This window comes from Ursus arctos, unplaced genomic scaffold (assembly GCF_023065955.2).
Source record: "Ursus arctos isolate Adak ecotype North America unplaced genomic scaffold, UrsArc2.0 scaffold_10, whole genome shotgun sequence".
NCBI lineage: Eukaryota > Metazoa > Chordata > Mammalia > Carnivora > Ursidae > Ursus > Ursus arctos.
Genome location: NW_026622764.1, coordinates 72,734,391 through 72,755,484, shown reverse-complemented (window position 1 = coordinate 72,755,484; position 21,094 = coordinate 72,734,391). Strand labels below are relative to the sequence as shown.

The following is a 21,094-nucleotide window of genomic DNA, read 5'->3' as shown; positions in this document are numbered from 1 at the left end:
ACCAAGTGTCTCCAGATGTTTTGGCATGGACTACAAAGCCTGGGTAGGAAAGTGGTTCAGAGAAAACATGTTCACCTTCTGGGAGGAAGAGTAGAAGAGTATCTTGCTTAGCGTATAACGATAACTATTTTAAAATGCGATGGAAATCATTGATAAGAATCGGTTTTGGAAGACATATTTTTCTAAACAAACTTTTTTTTTAACTCAAGTTTAATTCTTTAAATGGGAATTGCTTTGAACTTGGATAGGAAAAGTGATTCCCTCTACGTATGATAGCATTCCTTTGAAATCTGTTGTGAGAATTACCTACTTTTTAAACAAATAAATGAGGGATCTTGATAGTAAGATAGACTCGTTTATGCTGATTTGGAAGCATCATCAGATTCCATGTGTCTTCCTGAAGTGTTAGCTGTTTTTTAAAGATAATCCAAGGCTTATCCTGCTGTTATACAAGCATAAAGAAAAATCCACAGAAAGTTGACCAATATTTATTTTAGTCATTAGTTATGAAGACCTCCCCAACCAATTCTATTCACGCTGTCTGCAAGAATCAAATCTGTTAAAGAACTTACTTTTCCTACCCCACACGCTTGTCCAATTCCTCTGTCTTCCCCAAGAGGCTTAAAAAGGTAATATGGAAGACATAAGAAGGGAAGCTGAATTTAAATAGCTATTGGAAAGCAATGAATTCATGGAAGGAATGGTAAACTCACTTGTGTTGCTCTTTCCTCTATTCTAGGATACTCCTGCCGGTTGGTATCACAGAATATGGCCCTTATCCTGTTGAAGGAGGATTCTTTGGATGTGAGTAGTTTTTCGAAAGTTGTATTTGTTATTACTGTATTAAACTCTTCATTTATTTATTTTTATTATAACTGATAATGAGGTTTTTTTTTACTAAAAAACAATTCTAAAACTATTCTTTATGTGTATTTTGTTATTTATGAACAGATGTCATAAATTCCTATCCTTAAACACCAAAATAGTAAATTTGGAACACTGCTTCATGATACTTTCCTTTATTTATCTAGAATTGTGCATTTAAAATGTTAATGGGACCTATTTTGATTTGCTAAGTGGTGATGGTTCGCTCCAGAGTAGATTAATATGGAGACTTGGAGGATTTTCTTTCTGGCACAAACTTTAATATAACAGTAATACTCAAGTGTCAGGAGTTGTTTGGATTTATATAAGAATAGGCTACATATGCACTTAATTCCTGTGACATTCCAATGCCACCAGCTCATGAAGGATTGAACAGCATGGATCTCTGAGCATTTTATAGACCTGCGCCCACCCAGTCATAGCCTAAAGCCTCTGATGAGACCAGGGGTGGGAACAGATGTGAGGTTAACCAGTGACCTGGGAAGTAGTTTGATGTGAACATATCAGCTGAGCTATGAGATTCCATTTGTCAGGACTTATAACAAGGGCTTGTTACTGCTCAGAACCCAAGGCCACCCTTCACGCAGTATATTTAAAGCCTCTTATATAGAAGCAAATGACAGCGTTATTAAAAAGGATGAGGTGTGGTACAGAGACATTTTTACTTGCAGATTCAGGAGGCCCTGAATCCTACTTGAAGGCCAACACACACTTACCTCTTCAGGACTCCAAAGGCAGGAGTCAGGGGGTGAGTCTGTGTGCCTCCAAGGCTCCGTTGGCAAGATACTGCTCCATGGCTTGGGAGCTTCACCCTTGGACAAATCCAAATAGCCTGTGAGCACACCCAGAATGTCTGTGCCAGGAGCTTCCTTGTTTGCTGATGATCTTCTAGACCCAAGGCACCCACAGTCTTAAACTAAGCCTCTAATGTGGTGGTAACTCAGAAGTGAGGCTGTGTTTTCCTTTTATGCCAGGTGTTCTCGGGAATCAAGAGACGGACTTTGACTCAACATAACAGTGTAAGGCCATAAGTACAAGTTGGGACTTTTGGTTGACCTAGATCATGGAGTGATTTGTGAAGCCAAACAAGTTTCAAAGAATCTGCCTGGCTTCCCCTGGCACCTGTTAGGAATTCTTCTTCCTAACCAGTGTGGAACATCATCTTCAAGTATAATGGCTTTCACGTACTCAGTATCTGATGGACAGAGGTGCAATTTCTATGGCCCCTTTTTTGATCCATACTCCAGGGGGCATTCCATATTTCTGATGAGAGTCCTTCTCCTCTTTCCCCTCCCCCTCATCCCCTTTCACCTGGTTCCCTCCCCCTCATTCTTTAGTTAGGTTGAAGGCATTCCTGTTCTCAAAATACTTCATTTGGTAGGTGTGGAATGAAAGCAGAGTCCTAGGGAAATAAGTTAGGCATATAGTAGATCCCTGTGGAGCTCCCAAGTTGAGCTTTTCATGTTGAGCTCTGAGGTTGAAGCAATCAAAGGAAATGGTCCCAGAATTAAAAGTGTTGGGTCTAGCTTCCCTTACTTCATCTCACATATAAGCGGAAGCTCATCTCATTCACTTTACTTCTTAAAAGAATCCTAGTCCTGCGTTGCCTGTTGTCCAACGTTTCATATTTTTTTCCCAATTTTTTAGTTATTTACAAGTCTACTGTTTCAGTTACTTTATGAATGATGCCTGGAAGCAGAATTTGATTGACCACTTCTGCTGCTGTCAGGTCATCTTTGAGAAATACTCATTTCAAATTTAAAGGTCTGCACCCACTTGAATTTTTCTTTGCTGGTCCTGGAGCTTGGACAGTTGTCTCTGATTTTGAGAATTCTAGGGAAACAGTTGGGTCAGGAGAAAAGAAAAGAAGTGTAGAGTGTTGTTATGACCTCTGGGTTCCAGAGAAGAAGCAAGAGGATGGATGGAAAATCAAAGAAAGAATATCATAGATGATAATTTAAATAATGTTTGAGTACTGCTTGTCATGGACAACTAGCACTTTTTCCCCACTGGTGATAAGATCATCATCACTGCCTTGAAACCCAAGCAGGTGAAATAATTAATCCCAGTTTCCCATCTTTAGACTGTTTCTTAGAACGGCTTCTGATACCTAATACAGGAATAGTCAGGATTCAGTGCAGGAAATAGTGACAGTCAGGTCTGATCAGGAGATAAATACCCCACATGTTAGTTGAACAGAGTGATTTTAATATACGAAATTGAGAATTAAGTGTGGAGTTGTTAATTAGATAACAAAAAGTGTAAAAAGAAAATTCTAGGGCAAGTAACAACCCTTAGGAAAAATTGGAGGCAACCCGTTTCACAAATGAAGTTTTCTGGAACACCACCATCCCCATTCATTTCCACATTGCCCGTGGCTGCTTTCATACTGCAGTGGTAGAGTGAATTTGAGACTGCGTTAGAGACTTTTGGCACACAAATCCTAGAGTATTTACTGTCTTGTCCTTTTTAGAATAGTTCGCCTGCCCTAAGGTACCTTATAGTGGCAACTGAAGGAAGCAGTGACCACTCCTAGGGCTGAGGAACACAGGGAAAAAGATTGGAATTATTAATCCTTTTAAACATCAAAGACAGGACTCTCAAAGCTGATCTTTGGATCTCTGAAGAGGGGAGATGCCTGGCTGGTCTTGTGTCTCTGCCTTTGGGGTAGAAGACAATGAAGATAATTTTCCAAGTTTTACAGAAATCTGAAACCCGGATTCGTCTTCTGCGTTGGAAGGAACTGTGGTTGCCAGGGTGAAGAAGCAGCTCTCAAGGGAATTGGTAGCAGACAGGAAACCCACAGGAGACAGATAGGAAAGAGCAGTTTCATCTCCAGATTGGAGCCTCTCTCCTCTCCTCTTGCACCACCTACTGGCAGAGCCTAGCATGGAGCTCTCTGGCAAATGGGGAGTGTGGTTTGTAGAGTTCCTGTTCCAGGATCACAAACTACATATAGCGGGGTAGGCTTGAGGCTGAGTTGTTAACTTAGTAACTGGCACAGAAACTAAGCTCAGGCATAAAGAAAGTTAAAACAGTAAATTAGATGCTTGCAAAATTACTGGAAAAGCTGAAGGAGCAGACGTCTGCATGTCATAGGTGGGTTTCCAGTTCACGCACCATACGTTTATTCTCAAGGTCAGGACACGGTAGTTGCTATCCCAGGAGACTTGAGGAAATCACTGCTGAGCTTCCAGCTTCCTATACCTGTGAAGCTCGTGCTGGGTGGTAGAATGTGGAATCCTTCCCCTGGTGTAAAGGAATAGCTCTCTTCCTTCTGTCTTCCAAATCTTACATAAATGTGTCTTGCTGCTAGAACCCACCCTGAATCCTGTTAATAAGGGAGTCTGGTAAATGCTGTTTTTAGCTTTGCAGGCCTTGCCACATAGAGAAAAACATAGAAGAGGATGGAAATAGATAGTGAGAATCCGTCAGTAAACAGTATCTGGTACTGGCAAATTCGTAGGCAAGAACTGGGAGTCAGGAGTACACAGAATGCTATAGGATCTCACCGATGTGGTTGATTTCATAAAAGTTAGGCCTTTAACATACAATAGATTCTTTACTTTGTAATGATATGTAGAGTCACCATGAACGTTTCATATACCACTCCGAAGTTTGTTTCTCTTTGTTCTCATGGCAAATTCTCCTAGTAAGTCACAGTTACTATGTATTTTCTATTTTTCTTTTACAAAAGCCCACTTTTCTAATTTGGTTTTTTCTCTAGTGATAGGTGGCTCCCTGGTAAGTTACCTAGAGTACATTTACAATGTGTAAGCACATGCCCATATTCATACCCACAATTATACTATCATTTGTTGCTTCCAGACGAAGGGGAGATTGCATTCTTTTTAATTGGCTGACTAATACTTCTGGGTGTGTATATATGTACCACATTTTCTTTATCCATTTATCTGTTGATGGACACCTGGGTTGCTTCCATATCTTGGCCATTGTAAACCATGCTGCAGTAAACATAGGGGTAAATGTATCCCTTTGAATTAGTGTTTTCATTTTCCTTGGGTAAATACCTAGTAGTGGAATTATTGGATCAAACGGTGTTTCAGTTTTTACTTTTTTGAGGAGCCTCCATACTGTTTTCTACAGTTGATTGTACCAATTTCATCCCTACCAGTGGTGCACAAGGGTTCCCGTTTCTCCACATCCTTGCGAACACCTCTTTTTGATAGTAGCTATTCTGACAGGTGTGAGATGATATCTCATTGTGATTTTGATTTGTAGTTCCCTGATGATGAGTGATGTTGAGCACCTTGTCATGTGTCTGTTGGCCATCTGTAAATAAGTCACAGAGATGAAAAGTCAGAGAAATAGCGTAGGGGATATAGTTCGTATTGTAATAATGTTGTTTGGTGACAGATGGTGGCTACGCTGATCACGGTGAGCTCTCAGTAATGCAGAGAACCGTGGAGTCAGTGTTGTACACCTGAAGCTAACCAGCATTGTACGTCAATTATACGTCAATAATAAAAAAGAAGATGGAAGTGATGTTTTAATGTGTGATATGATGACGGGTTTTTTTAGTATGGAGAAAACACTTGAGAAAGATATATTTAGAAATGCTTGCAATGAGAAAACGTGGCTTGCATCTCTTAAGCCATGGGCTAAACAGCTTCTCCAGTTACAAGCTCATGTGTGTTGAGTGTTTCTTCATGAGTTGTTGACCCTTAGCATTAGTTCTTGCTCTTAAACTTCCTAGCAATTCTTAGAGGTAGTGAAACTTTTTTTTTTTTAAGGCTGGTGTTAAGATAGTTAAAAAAAATTCCTCTCCCTTTTCCCCCCTGTCATCCTGATAATACTTAGCTACTTGGTAAGATCACCTTATAACTACATTTGTTCTTCAACATCTTTTTGTGCTATACTAGAAATGTTGCTTGAGCAGGTTTTTCCCCAATTTGATTTAGGCATGTTCGAGTAATAATTATTTTAATCCTTCAAAGTACTTAGTGTTTAAAGGGCAGAAAAACTGTTAAGTGTTATCAAGGACTGTAAAGCAGGATGAAGGGGACATGAAAAGCAGAAAGGGCAGAGGTTACTCTGTTACATAGCTTGGTTGGAGAAATTCTCTCTGATAGGATGGTATTTGGGCAGATGAGGAGGGTGGGAGCCAGGGTGCTGTCTAGACAGGAGACTACGCATCTCATTTTGCCGGGGATAGTCTTAGTGTATGCCTGTTGTTCTGGCATATCGTCATTATTATCTGGGGGAATAGTGTCCCAGGATGGTGGTTCACCAAGTGCCAAGTCCCAAGGCTGATTTCTTCCTACTCTTTTGAGCAGCCAGTGGCTGCAGTGGAGCAGACGACAGAGTCAGAGAAATAGCAAGAACTTCACCTTGTAGTTGCATAGCTTGTTGTTATGACTTAGCTTTTATTCTGAGTGGAGTGGGGGGTCATTGGTGGAGTCTGAGCAGCAGAGTGATATGATGTGATTTACTTTTTAATGGTATCTGGCTGCTGGGGTGGATGAAGACCTAAAGGGAGGTGAGAGCAGAAGCAGATTACCCAGTTAGCAGGCTGTTGTGATAAACTGGGTAGGAGGTGATGGGGAAAGTTGGATCTGAGTGTTGGCTGTATTGGTGATGGGTGGTGGTGAGATTCTGGGTGTATAGTATTTTCACAGTAAGGCTGACAGGATTTGCTAATATATTGATGTGGTATATAAGAAGGATAGGACTCTGAGGGTTTAGATCTGAGCAACTAGAAAGATTGAGTTGCCATTTCTGAGATGAAGACTGTAGGAGTAACTATGGTTGGGGGGATCAGAAGTCTTTTAGGGCATGTTAGGGTTGAGGTGGTGATGAGATATTCAGGCAGTTGAACATACAAGTCTGGGATTCAGGGAACAGGTCTAGGATGGAGAGAGTTTCTTGGGAGTAGTCAGTGTACCGTTTTAAACTATGAAACTTGATGGGACCCCTAGGATTGATTAGAGATGGCAAAGAGGTTAAGAATTAAGCTCTAGGGCAGAGGGCACCTGGGTGGCTCAGTCGGGTAAGCATCTGACTCTTGATTTTGGCTCAGGTTATGATCTCAGGGTCATGGTATCAAGCCCTGTATCGGGCTCCATGCCCTCTCCCTCTGCTCCTCCCCCTGCTTGCACGTACTTTCTCTCTCTCAAGTAAATAAATAAATAAATGAAATCTTAAAGAAAAGGAATTAAGCTCTGGGGGAGCTTAATTGTATAACAGATTAGGAGATGAGAGCCAGCAAAGGAGGTCAAGCGGGTGTGGTCATTGAAGTAGGAAGAGAAACAAGAGGTTGATATCTTGGAAACCAAATATGGAATTAGGTCTTCAAGAAGGAGAAACAACTGTATCAGCTGCTGCTTTATAGATCCAGTGAGATGAGGTCTGAGAATTTGTTACTGGATTCAGCAATGTGGAGGTCAACAGTGACATTTCAAGAATTGTTTGGGGAATGTTGTAGAGATGAATGCCTGACTGGAGTGGGTACAAAGGGTTGGGTGGAGAAGAATGGGAGAAAAAACGTATAGAGATTTCTGTGAGTTTTACTGGAACTTTTGACAGATCTTTGGTTAGTGTGGTGACATCTTTCCTTATTCTGATAAGCAAGTTAATGGGTAATTTATTCTTCTATTAATGTATCACAAATTGTGATTAAAAAAAATAAACTCTAGCAATAAAAAGAATATGCTTTTAACATTTTCTGTTTAAGTGAAAGTGGTAAATATTTATCACAAATGGTCTTGAAATAATTGAATCAAAACTTTAAACCTACTTTTTTACAGACTAGAGCTGGTAGTACTCTTTTGTTCTGTAGCTATGGCAAAAGTTATTCCCGTCCAATGGGTTTATTTATGATCATCCATGTCTATGGAATCCAGCCTTGGTGGGGGTGACTTAGAAGGCTTTGTCCACCTCTAGTGCTAATGGTATCCTTGAAAGCATCAACAGCATAGAGAACAGGAAGGCATACCCTGTCAAAGAGCTTGATGACTCTTACCACTGCTGACTGCCTAAGTGAAGATAATCGGTAATTGCATGGTGTATCATAAAGGTATATCATGACAAGTGCTTAATGATGGCAGTTCTTAGCCTGAGATAACAACCTTCTTTGCTGTGACAATACAGCCAGGGTATCATAGGAGGAAAAATTACATTGGAGGCTTAAGTCTGTCAAATTCCTTCATCAACGAAGTTGATTTTGTGTCAGGTTTCTAAGCACTGTTGTTCCTGTAGGAGGAAACTTAGGTAGACCTGAGCATGTTTTGTTTGGAATGACTTCCAAGATGTATCTAAGATAGCACCTTTGATGAAGTTCACTCGATTAGCAGGAGTGTAACCATCACCCTTTGTTCTGAGGATAATATAGATTTTATGGCAATCTAATAGTTTTAAACCTCATTTACTCCCTTTCTGGAATCAATGCATTTAATGTAGAAGAAAAAATAGGTATAAATGACAAAAAAAATAAAATAAAATTGTTTGAAATACCACTACCCAAAGAATTACAATGAAAAATTTGGTTAATAGTCTAAGAACTTCCTTTCTGAGGCAAGTAGAAACATATATTTTATATCTATGCACACATATATACATATAAATATTAATATATTTCTCTGTATAGATATATACTTATCTATATGTGTCTATATACATTTGTAGATCTATTTATATCTACATATTTGTGTATCTATATATTTATATATCTCTATGTAAATATATATTTGTATATCTATATATTTATATTTGATATTTATATTTTTGGTTCTTTTCATTCACAATGCAACATATGTGTTCCTTAGTTGACTGTTGTTGCATTTTTTTTTTTTTAAAGATTTTATTTATTTATTCGACAGAGATAGAGACAGCCAGCGAGAGAGGGAACACAAGCAGGGGGAGTGGGAGAGGAAGAAGCAGGCTCATAGCGGAGGAGCCTGATGTGGGGCTCGATCCCATAACGCCGGGATCACGCCCTGAGCCGAAGGCAGACGCTTAACCGCTGTGCCATCCAGGCGCCCCGTTGTTGCATTTTTCTAAAACATGTTTTGAAATGTTCAGCATTATGGGAGAAATGAGATTTATGGCTATTTTGGGGAGATACAGAGTTATAAATAATAGGTTTCTCTACTATACTTTAATGCAATCTTTAATAAATTTATTGTACTGTAAATATTAAAGCATTAGATATAGAATATTTTGTTAACCAAACTTATTTGACCTCTGAATTCTTTTTTGGTGAGTAACTCTTGTGACAAGGAGCACAGATTTAGAAATGCTGCTTTTAAAAATAGGGGTTTTCCTCTTGATTGATGTAAAAATTGCGTGAAAGAGAATGCTCAGAAAGTAGAGAAATGCATGTTTAATTTCCAAATTTATATTAAATCAACAAACATTTGAGTTCTTTTAGTAGGCCAGATTGCTATTATTATAGACATAGTTATAAATGACAGCAGGAGAAATACAAAACTGTCAGAATCAGACTCGAGGAAATAGAAAATCTGAATCACCCCGCAACTATTAGAGAAGTGATACCACTACTTAGAATCTTCCCTACAAAGACGACACCACTCTTGCAATGTTAATAGTCTAGTTTAATCAAGCATTAAAAGAACAGTTGCAATTTTATACAAAAATCTTCCAGAAAGTAAAAGCCAATACCTGTCAATGTAGTTCGATGCTAATGTAAGCTTCGACTCAAAACCCGGAGGGGCAGAATGGTAAAGAAAATTGTAGGCCAATCTTAGTTGTGAACCGAGAGGTAAATGTCTTTTTTTCTTTTCTCTTTAAAGATAGGAATTTTTATCTGATTCATTTTTATTTGCCCCCCCCCCAACTTGCAGCATAGCATTGTACACGTAGTATGTGTTTAAAAAAGGTCATTAAAATGCATTGATTTTTAACTTCAACATAGTTACAAGGTGACGTGTCTTCCTGATCAGTCTAAGCCAGTTCCTAACCTAAGTTCTGACACGTATTAGAGAAATGACTCTTCTAGTAAGAGGTAAAATTCTCTAATAAAAGAACGGCAAACCAAATCCAAGAATGTAAAAACAAAACAAAACAAGAAAACCCCATACATTATGATCTAAGTTAGGTTTAATTCCAGGAACGTAGACATGTATTTTCTTTTTAAAAAAAATCTGATCGTGTACTTCATCTCATTAATAGATAAAAGGAAAAAAAAACATGCAGTCATCTAATTAGATGCAGAAAAAATTTTTTTTAATGAGCATTTATCAGTAAGTGACAACAACAACAAACTTTTCATCCTGGAATAGGAGTAGCCGTTCTTAACCAGATAAGGTGCATTTACCAAAACCTATGTTAGACATCTTACTTCACGGTGAAGTGATAGAATATTCCTTTTAAAATAAAGATGAGATAGGCACGTTCCTTGCCAGCAGTCCTTTTTAACACTATACTAAAGGTGTTAGCTCCAAGTTAAAGTTAAAAGGTATAAGGATTAAAATAGATAACTTTCATTAATAATATGATAATATGACTGTCTACATATAAGATGCAAGAAAATCAACAGATGAATCATAATTAGGAGATAAGACAGATTGCCAAAATGGGTTTTAAAAGAAACAAAACATTACAGATAATTGAAGGGCTGTTACTTCTCTTCCTTCATCCCATTGCCTTAGAGAAAACCACCACCCTCTGGAATTTTTTATACCTTTGCCATACCTGTGTATGTATCCATAAGCTATATACAAACTTATTTTGGATTTTTCATGTTTATGTAAATTAAATCATATTGTATGTATCTTTGTGCTGTTTGCTTTTTTTCACTCATGTTCTTGACATTTATGTTCATAAATTTAGTTCTAGTTGTCTGGTATTTAAAGCTTGGTGGCAGACATTTCGGATTGCTTTGCATTTTTTAGATTATCAGAAGTGCTGCAGAAAGCATTGTGTGTGCTTGTCTCTTAGGTACATGTGCAGGAATCTGTCAGGTGTGTGCCTAGAAACAGAAACTGAGCTACTCAATATTACCTCATTTCTCACCAGGATGGTTCTACCAATTTCACTTCCTGCAGGAGTGGGCATAAATTTTTATTGCTCCATATCCCCATCAACGCAGGTGCTCAGTCCTTCAGGCAAAAGGAAGAGCAAGATGTCCGTTTTCTCTGTTATCTGTGCCAAAGACTGAGTGTCAGTTTTTAGTGAATCTTCTACTGCTTGTTGGCTGCTTGGGAGAAAAGTCTGTAGCAGGTCACTTCACCCTGATCTACCAGAAGTCTCCTCACACCTGTGTGAAGAATTGGTATCAGTGTTTGAAACGTTGTTTTCTTCTTACCGGTCTTGAACCCAGTATGCCGTATATAACTTTTTGGTGGCTTTACCCCATCCTTTTTTAGTGGGTGAGATTGTTCCAGAGCAACCCCTTTTTTTTCCCCCTCAAATGCATGAACATGAATCCTTTCCTTGTTTTCTATTCTTTTTTTTTAAATTTAAATTCCAGTTAGTTAACATAGTGTAATATTAGTTTCAGGTGTACAGTTTAGTGATTCAGCACTTCCGTACATCACCTGGTGCTCATCACAAGTACCCTCCTTAATCCCCATTACCTGTTTCACCCAACACCGCCCCCGTCCCCCCCACCCCAGCGACATCCCCTCCGACAGCCATTACTTTGTTCTTGTTTTCTATTCTTTAGTGACGACTTCATGAAATCTAAATTTTCAGAGCAGTAATATTTGGTATGGCTTATCTTGTCCCGTTCTCCAAGTCCCCAAATAGTCACTCATTTTGGGATCTCAAGAGACAGTGCTACTTCCAGGATGCCTCACTTCTGGAACATTTATTTTGTTTCTGAATCATGAATACTAGGAATCACCCTTTGTTCCTTGAACAAAACATGAGCAAACTCTGATAGATTGAATTAGCTCATAGGGTACAAATTGCTGTGGCCGACCAGCGCATGTGGCTCCTATTGAATGTAATAACCAACCTTTTGACATGCGTGGCAGCTGCTGCCAGAGAATGCAGCCAGGATCTGAGCTGGAGGGTGGTGCACGTGTAATTTAAGCAATAACACAGAGATTAAATATGTAATTGAAAATGATTTTGCAGAATAAAACTGAAGTCTGGTGTATCTTGAAAAGGAAATCATTGCAGACATATAAATAGCTTACTGTTCAGTTTAATTATAGTTTTAGTAGTAGACAAGACTGAATTGATAAATCTCCACAAAGAGATTCAAGTCAGACTAAAATGCCTGCTGCACTTATGTGGAAATAACAAAAGCTATAATGCCAAGCTGAATGTAAAAAGTTTCATTTCCTTACAGTTAATTTTTTGATTATCATTATATGGTAAGTTTTTATTTCATTGCTGTATACAATTTCTTTATCGTTGTCTAAGAGAGTCTGAAGGTCTTGTTATTCATGTGGCATTTATAGAACTTGGGTATTAGATTTTAGTTTTAGGGTTTGATTATTTTTATAGCTCTTTAAATTTGGGAATTTTCTGTTCCATTGATTACATGAGTTATAATTTTTGTTATTTCAGTCCTCTCCTTTGAGAATTGACAGGATAGCTTTGTGTGTGGGAGATGACTTGAAAAGTTTGGCAGAATAAAACTAAAATCTGATTTATCTGACAAAAACACTTAGGGACAGAGAAGAGGACTCAGATACTGACCTTGCAGACTCAATTCTTACTTGGTGTGACCTTGACTTTGTGTTTGATGGTGGTTTTCTTAGGAATTTCTTGAATTTATTTTTGTTAGAATTCCATTGTGAAATTTACTGAATTACTTATATTTTTCCATGGTTTCCTTTCATTCCTGCAGAGTTGGAGAGATCAGAGCAGTCTTGAGAATGTTTTAAGAAACACCCTTCCTTTTTTATTCTTCCTTCTGGTCTTGCCCTCATCAGTCTCAATATCTACTCTTAAAATACACACAACAGATGAGTGACCTATAGAGGGAAGGAGAGGAGAGGGCTTCTTACATTTTTGCAAGATAGCAATTGGTGATGCGATATGTGTGTTTAGAATTTAATATGCCAAATCTTTTTTATTCATTTAATCTACCAACTCCTCGTGACACATTGTTTATATTAGCTAATTTATGGGTTGCCATGTTTATATTATCAACTTAAATCATATAGAAATGGATTATTGGCTTATAAGTTATGTGCAAGTCCTTAGCAAATAAGTTCATGAGAGCAGTGTTAGAATTTGTGTCTAGGTGCCAACCCTATAAAAACCTCTTTAGGAGCTGAAAGACTACATCAGTGTAAATAGATATTTACAGATTTCGAAAGGAGATTTCTCAACATCCTCAAGATATTGACGGCATAAGTCTCTATATTTAACTTAGATTTCTGATTTTGTCCCTCAGTGTCTGGGTGTCAGTGGCACTGGTCTACACTCCAGGACTTCAGTAATTGTAAATGTTAAAATAGAACAGGCAGGTTTGAGAGTGACTTTGGTAACTGACTTCAGTAATTGTAAATGTTAAAATAGAACAGGCAGGTTTGAGAGTGAATTGGTTAGGAGCATATGCTTTTACATGTGTGAGCATAATCATATGAGCTGTCCTCTGAATTGCGAGCTGAGGAATCTGGAGGGACAATGTTGGGAAGAGACACTGGAGTAGATGGTTCTTCATGCAAGATGTTGTTACTGCTCCAAGACCACCTCGATGCTATCTGGAAAGATTTGTAGACTTGGGGGAGGAACTGTGTGGAATGGGAATCAAGCAGGGAGGTGGCATGAGATTGGCAAGTGTTGGCTAACTTTATGTTTACCTTGTGAGTATACTTGTTTAGGATACCTGAAAACAATCTCATTAGGAAATTTGTTTTAAGCTTTAGAGCAATGAAGAATTACACTAATGATAATAAAATTTGTTCAAAAAGGGAGAGCATGTCCTTCTTTAGAGGTTGTAGGATTTAAGGTTTTGTTAGTAGTTAAAATTTCCTTTTTCAGCAGGATTCCCTATTTGAGACAGGGAGATTTCATGCTGCTGGTAAAAAGGTGATGCCTAGTGGTAGCCAGTAGGTGCCTTAAGGCCTTGCAGGAACATGTGGAATAGCATTCTTGTGGACTACATCCAACATGCATTTTTATTAGGTTCTTGGATGATGAGAAGGAGCTTGCTTAACCAGCCTCTTAGCATCGAAATGGAAAGAACTCCCAATTCTCTAAATGGCAGCAATGTAATTAAAGACTTGAACTAGGGTTTGTTTTCCAATAATGGTAGGTGAGGTTACCCTAACCAGCTCCCATACTGAAAACAAGTACAACTGTTGAATAAAATAATTAAAAAATACATTTTAAAAAGCACTGAAGAGAAGACAAGACAGTAAGGGAATCTCAGGAAAAACTGAAGGGATTGCGGGAACCCAGTGAGACATGAGGAGTGCTGGAACGATGAAGCTGCTTTGTGCTGGGGGCCTTGGAGGGCCACAGCCCCAGGGTAAGAGTGAGCTACACTTAAAACTGGCTTCCTGTGGATTTGACACCTGGGTTCTCCTCACTTGTATGGTCCAGGGACCCTCAAGCCATGCATCTCCCAGCAACCAAGTCAGATGTTTTTTATAGGAGGATAGTCTAAGTGCAAAAAATGAGTTCACTGTCAGAAATAATCAAGCACAGGAGAAAAGACACCTCACGCAATTAGCATAAAAATCCTAGAAACAAGCTACAAAGATTAACGATAATAGAATAATCAGATATAGAATATGAAATGACCATGCTATGTTATAAGAAAAAAGACAGTAAACCTAAACATATCTGTAGGGAACAGTGAACTATAAAAGATAGCATAACAAATACGAGAAATGTTTGAATAGAATTTCTGGAAATGAAAAATACAATAACTGGAAAATTGAATATAACTGGAGAAATAACCCTAAAATTTCTGGAAATGAAAAAATAAAAAATTCTAAGGGTTAAACAGTGTATTAGATAAAACTCTAGAATGAAAGTGAAGCAGAATATAGGTAAGAAGTTATCTAGAATAGAAGACGTCAACAGTTTTTTTCTGTAAAGCTCCAGTAGTAAATATTTTAGGTTTTGTGGACCACATACAGTATCTGTTACATATTCTTCTTTATTTTTATTTTTTTTAAAGTCTTTAAAAATGTAAAAAAAAAATTTGGATTAGAAGCCATACTAGAAACAGGCCATGGGATGGATTAGGCCCACAGGCCATTCTTCCCTGGCTCCAATCTACAATACAGTGTAGAGAGGAGGAACGAGAGAAAATTCGGAAGAGGCTGAGGCATAAAGGACAGAAGGAAAGAATTTGCCATGTGCTTAATCAGTCCTAGAAGGAAAGAAGAGAAAAAATAGGCCAGATTAAGTATCTGAGGAAATAATATCTAGGAATTTTCCAGAAGTGATAAAGTCATCTTTCCATAGATTTGAAAAGCCCAGTAAATCCTAAACAAGGTCAATGAAAACATCCTTACCAGGATACATCATTGTGAAACTACCAAATACCACTGGGTATTTCCAGACACCAAGCACAAAGCCAGGTTTTGAAAGCAGGAGGGGGCATTAGAGAGATGACTTTTTTAGGAGAGACAGGTGACTTCCCACTAGCAACAGTGGAGCTAGAACATAGTGGAATGATATTTTCAGTGCTGGCAGGAAATACCTGCCAACTGAGAGCTGTAAAGGCAGAAAAATCTTTCAAGAATGATTTAACATCAAAACACAGAGACAAAGCTGGGAGTGTGCCTCCAGCTTACCCTTACTAAAGGAAATTGTTACAGTTACATTTTACAGAGAAAGAAAATGACCTCGGGTGGAACACCTGAGTTGGGCAAAGAAACAAAAAGTGAAGAAAGTGTTAAATATGTGATAAAACCTAGATTAAAGTTGAATATATTCAACACTATCTGTAGGAGGCAGTGAAATCGATTTGGAGTATAATAGAATTTGGAGTATAATACAACAATAGCCTACAGGTGGAGAAGAGTGGGAAATAGATATTTAAAATCTTCATGTTCAGAAATAGTTTTCAAGCACAAACAGCTTTACAGTTGGTAGGAATCTTAAGACTAAAAACCATTTAGTCCATTTTTAATAGAATAATAGAATAAAATGTTAGAAATAAGCGCCTGGGTGGCACAGTCGTTAAGCGTCTGCCTTAGGCTCAGGGCGAGATTCCGGTGCTCTGGGATCGAGCCCCACATCAGGCTTCTCTGCTAGGAGCCTGCTTCTTCCTCTCCCACTCACCCTGCTTGTGTTCCCTCTCTCGCTGGCTGTCTCTCTCTGTCAAATAAATAAATAAAATCTTAAAAACAAAAAAGAAGCACTGTGAAGCATATTGCTTGATTCCTGTAATCAAGGAGGAAAAAGGGAAGTCAGTGAACCAATCATGACCATTTACTGTTTTTAGTAAAGTTATATGAAGCCATAGAGGGAAAAGAGACCTAAAATTAACAGCAAAAACCTCAACACATCATTATGATCCTAAGTTTGTTTGTGGGAAGTTGAGTTGAGAATTGAGCAGTGTGCTTGCCGATGGAAACAGAAGGGCCATTGACATTGCTGTCTGACACCTGTTTGAGCATCTCCCTTGCTGTTAGAATTCTTGGTCCCAGTGACTTCCCCACTAGACTCAGCATCTGGGGAAGAAATCTTTTCCTGGTCCTCTTCTATCTGCGCTGTTCTTCAGGGCACAAGAAGGTACCTTGAGCTGTGTCAGGAGATGTTTACTTCATAATTAGGAAAGATGTTCTGTGTATAACTTTTATGCATTAATAAGTATGGAATCTACATAAGTGTATCAAATGTCAGATTTCTTATTCATTGGGTGAAGTGTTGGTGGAGGCACAGGAGGACAAATTAGCCATGAGATTGACCTATTTTTGATTGAGTCTGTCCATTTCTCTGCTTTTATTTTCCTCAATCTTTTCTGCTATTTGGTGTTTTCTTAACATCTTGGGTTTGTAAAAGTTAAATATACTTATTTTAAAGTATTATCTGAGGCTGATACTGTCTGTCAGTGTTGATCTCAGAAGTTCTTGAGATACCTTACAGAGCTAAGAGGTCAGCTCCTTTCTCTTAAGTACAGTTTTCTTGGGTTTTATTTAATGCACTCTTATTTTTTATTGAAATATAATTAGCAAACAGTAAATTTACCATGGTTGCGTTTTTATTCTTGTATTATAAGGCATGTGTGCATCTGGAGTTTTAGGTTTATGTTTAAAAGTTCCAAAAAAGGGCAATTCTTCTTTTGCTCATCTTGTAGATTTTGTTTTCAATTGCATGCATGTGGCAAATACTCATTAACTATGAGTTCAGTTCATGGGGCAAAAGATATTTGCTTTTTGTGCTTTCCTATAGGAACCTCACTAGGTTATTTCTAGTTCTGAGTTTGTATTTGAGTAAATGATCCAAAATGTCTTATATATCTTATCTCTGTGTTTTTCCAGCCAGAGGTGTTCTTTATAGATTTGTGTAGATTTTTTGTTTGTTTGTTTGTTTTGGTGAGGTCCAAAACCATCTCACCTTTTTAGAGTGAGCCTGTTTTTCTTCATTCTAGCTTTATCTTGGCTTGATATTTACCAAATCCAGTCTTGATACTACCAAGAAAATCGGAAGTGGGGTACAGGGAATGTAGGCTTGCTTATGTGACAATGGATTGCCCTCTAGGAATGTGGAGATTGGTTTTTTGTTTGTTTTGGAGTATTGAAAGGTTGTAGTCAAAATAAAAAATGGTAGAAAACAAATTTGCACTGAATCTCAAGCAAATTTACCCCAAAGTTTGATGTCTTGTAAAATCTATAATGGGCCCTGAATTTTGTCCTGTGGATATAATTCAATCACACATTGAGCCATGTGTTATTTTTATAAATTAAGACCTTCAGGGAATTTGTATGCCAAGTGGAAAATGTATAATTAAAGTTAAGCAGATTTTTGGCAACTGGCAAGTTTAGTTTCTTAAGAAAGAAATGGGAATAGAATGAGATAAACACCAGTGCAAGAGAGATGATGAGCAGAAGCAAGGAGAAGGGATATCACAAGAAACAGGGAATGCTGAGATATAAAATTGCTGTATTTTGAAACCTAAAAAAGTAACAAATCCTGTCTTACCCTGCCTTCTTCCCCCTCCTATACTTTAGGAAAGGGTGAAATGATCTGAAACAAATGTTCCTTTTAGGGTCATTACAGATCTAAGTCATCATATTAGTTGAAGAGAAAAATTGTTTAACAAAGATGTGTTCTTGAAATTAGATGTAAATCTATTAGAAATCTTCTAAAGCAAATATTTTTAATATTTTGTTAAAATTAAGTTATGAGTGGGGTGCCTGGGTGGCACAGCGGTTAAGCGTCTGCCTTCGGCTCAGGACGTGATCCCGGCGTTATGGGATCGAGCCCCACATCAGGCTCTTCCGCTATGAGCCTGCTTCTTCCTCTCCCACTCCCCCTGCTTGTGTTCCCTCTCTCGCTGGCTGTCTCTATCTCTGTCAAATAAATGAATAAAATCTTTAAAAAAAAAAAAGAAAATTGTTTAAAAAAATTAAGTTATGAGCAAGTGAATTATAAATATATTCTAAGATGCACTGTTACCCCTTTTCCCCCCACCAAATTAAACTTGAACGTAATAACTAGGACCATGATTTTTTTTGTTTGTTTGTTTTGGAAGGTTCTTCTCAGTGTCAAATCGGAAGTGATGAAAAGGGTTTTTTTTTTTTTCCTTAATTTGTTTTTGCTTTTTTTTTTAAGGAAGGATTTGAATGGTAGAAAAATTTTATGAATTCACTAAAGATATATTGTGCTATGTAGTTTTTCTAATTAACTAATCTCATTTTCTGATCTTGTTATTATCTGTTGTTACTATTATTATGTTATTATCTCAATTTCTTTCTTTGTTTTGGATTCATCACCTTCACGGACTTTTGGACATTCGTGGTTTTTACTTTGTTGGAAATAATACTATTCTAACTATTCACATAGTGTAGGAAGCTTCACAAAACAGGTCTAAATCTATCTTTCCTTGCCTTTTCTCTATAACTCTGTTTAGAATTGTGTTGTATCACCATTATATTCTCAGCATCTAGCACACTGCCTAACATGATGGTAGGTACTCGGCAGATTGAAAGCATGAATTTATCACTTTGTAAGTTCTGTTTCCTGATTCCCCTAAAACACTAGCCCTAATCCTACTCATGGGAAATGTCATTTCTTCCTGACTTATTTTGCTATTTCTCCCCATTTCTTCAGCTAGATTTAGATTTCCATGTACTTATCTTAGGGGGTATATTCTGCCCTCTATTAATGATACAGTGGAGTTCTTGCTCCATTACTTTCCCTGAACTGTAAGCTTGTTTAAGACATCATTTTTTGGTGTTGGGGAACTTTAAAATAGTTTGCACATAAGTGGTGCTTAAGACACGCACTGAGTTGAAATCCCTAAGAAACATATTGTCCAATGGAAAACTTTCTCTACTTGAATAGTTCGTATATCCTTCATGTTTCTTTCTTTTGCTGGTGTGTGTGAATCCCTGACATATGGCATTTAAGGCTTTGAAAGAGATCACAGGTTAGGCCTAGAGTTCCTTTACCACCTATTTATAGTTCATGGTTTAAGAATACGGAAGAGGTAAAGGAGAGAAATTAGGAGGAAATTTCATTATTGAATGCCTCAGGCTGATTGAGTTATAACCTTAAGTCTCTGGTTTTTGTTACTGTAGGCAAGTGCTTTACCTTTTTAAATTTCATCTCAATTTGTATTTTGCTTTGTTGTTGGGAGACCCAGTTAACTTTAACAAGATACTGAATGTGAGTCTTTCTGTGTATTTTCAATGGCACCTGTATTGTGGAGTATTGCCTGAAAGTTGAATGATGTACGTTCCAAGTACAAATTACAATATTTCCCCAAATTATATGTACTAAAGGCAGTTGAAGTATGTATGTAATTATGTGTTTATCATGTTGGTGATTGGCTATTAGTTGGGTAAGTACAAGTTGTGTGAATTACACTTGCCCAGGGGTGGTCTTGCCAGTGTGAGCTGCTTTCCAGAAATAGTCAATTTACCCAAATAAAGTGATTAGTACAATTTTCCTGATGACCACCCCTCTAAGTTTTTCACTTCTTTCAGCTCCTGGAAGTTTTACAACTATACCATTTTAAAAGAAGTCCCTTCCACTTGCAGTAGTGTGTTGCTTATGGCATACTTGAATCAGCTGAGAGCTGTAAGGTTTTTGCATTTGAATGATCTCTAAAAACATGAAAAGGTTACGTTTTTATTTATTGATATAAGGAAGACTTGACAGCAACAATGGATTGTGTGCGGTCTATTATAGGTACCACATTTTGGGGGACAAGAACTCTAAGTAGGCCAGGGTGGGCAATGAGAAAATGTACATTTAGTGGTGGAAGGAAAAAGATCAGTATAGATTCCAAGATGGTGCTTGCTTCAACAGGCTGAGAATTAGAGACACCATTCGTCAGGAGGAACGCATAAGCTGGAGCCTAGGAATCAAAGGACGTGAGAAGTGTCATGTAGTAAGAGAAAGCTCTTTACTCTATCAGATCCCTTTTTGAGGTAGGACAAATGCAGTCTTTGAAAACATCAATTGTTCAGAAAAGGGTGCAGAAATGCAGTCGTGCAAATGTGACTTAAAATATATGCTCTTTACATCTGCAGTTTTCCACACAGTATGAAGTAATTGTCTAAAATTACAAGTGCTACTATAGTAACTGAACTGCAGCTGCTAATTGAGCCTTCAGGTTTAAAAATACACAGTCCTCAGCAATTCAAAGATTATTAAATTACACCTTCTTGTGGGAACCCACACTAATGCATTGGAGCAGTGGGTAGTGAAGGTCTTCAGGGAAGCAGGGGTGACGGGTGTCTCATTACAGCTTCGCTGCTACAGAGCTCTTATGGGTTGTTGCTCCTTTCTATGACTGGAGATTTTATTAACACTTTATTCCAGAGGATGTTTTAAAAAAGCAGAGATCTCTTGCATCACTCAACAGTATTGTGTTTTGTGTTGATCTCTGAATAACTAGAAATTAGATAAAATTACTTATGAACTGAAAACACTCATTGGTCCGTAACTAAGTTATTTTTATTTAATGCTCACCAGAGCTTATGATGTGACTGGCTCTGTCACTGTTGCACACATAGATCTGTTGGGCTCAGAAATGATTTATCAGAGGTCACACAAATTAGAATTGCTGAGACTAGCTTTGCTGGCTCCGCATGTTTGTTTGTTTGTTTTTTTACTATATCTGAGCTATTCTGAT

At 37.9% G+C, this 21,094-nt stretch overlaps 1 protein-coding gene across 1 annotated transcript in view; it reads left to right on the top strand.

Annotated features, from left to right (window-relative positions):
* ATP8A2 (ATPase phospholipid transporting 8A2) overlaps window positions 1–21,094 on the top strand; it is a 479,733-nt gene that overhangs the window by 107,733 nt on the left and 350,906 nt on the right. Inside the window, exon 23 of the mRNA XM_026493019.4 lies at window positions 740–804. Coding sequence (XP_026348804.2) covers window positions 740–804 — 65 coding nt within the window. The remainder of the gene's footprint in view (window positions 1–739; window positions 805–21,094) is intronic.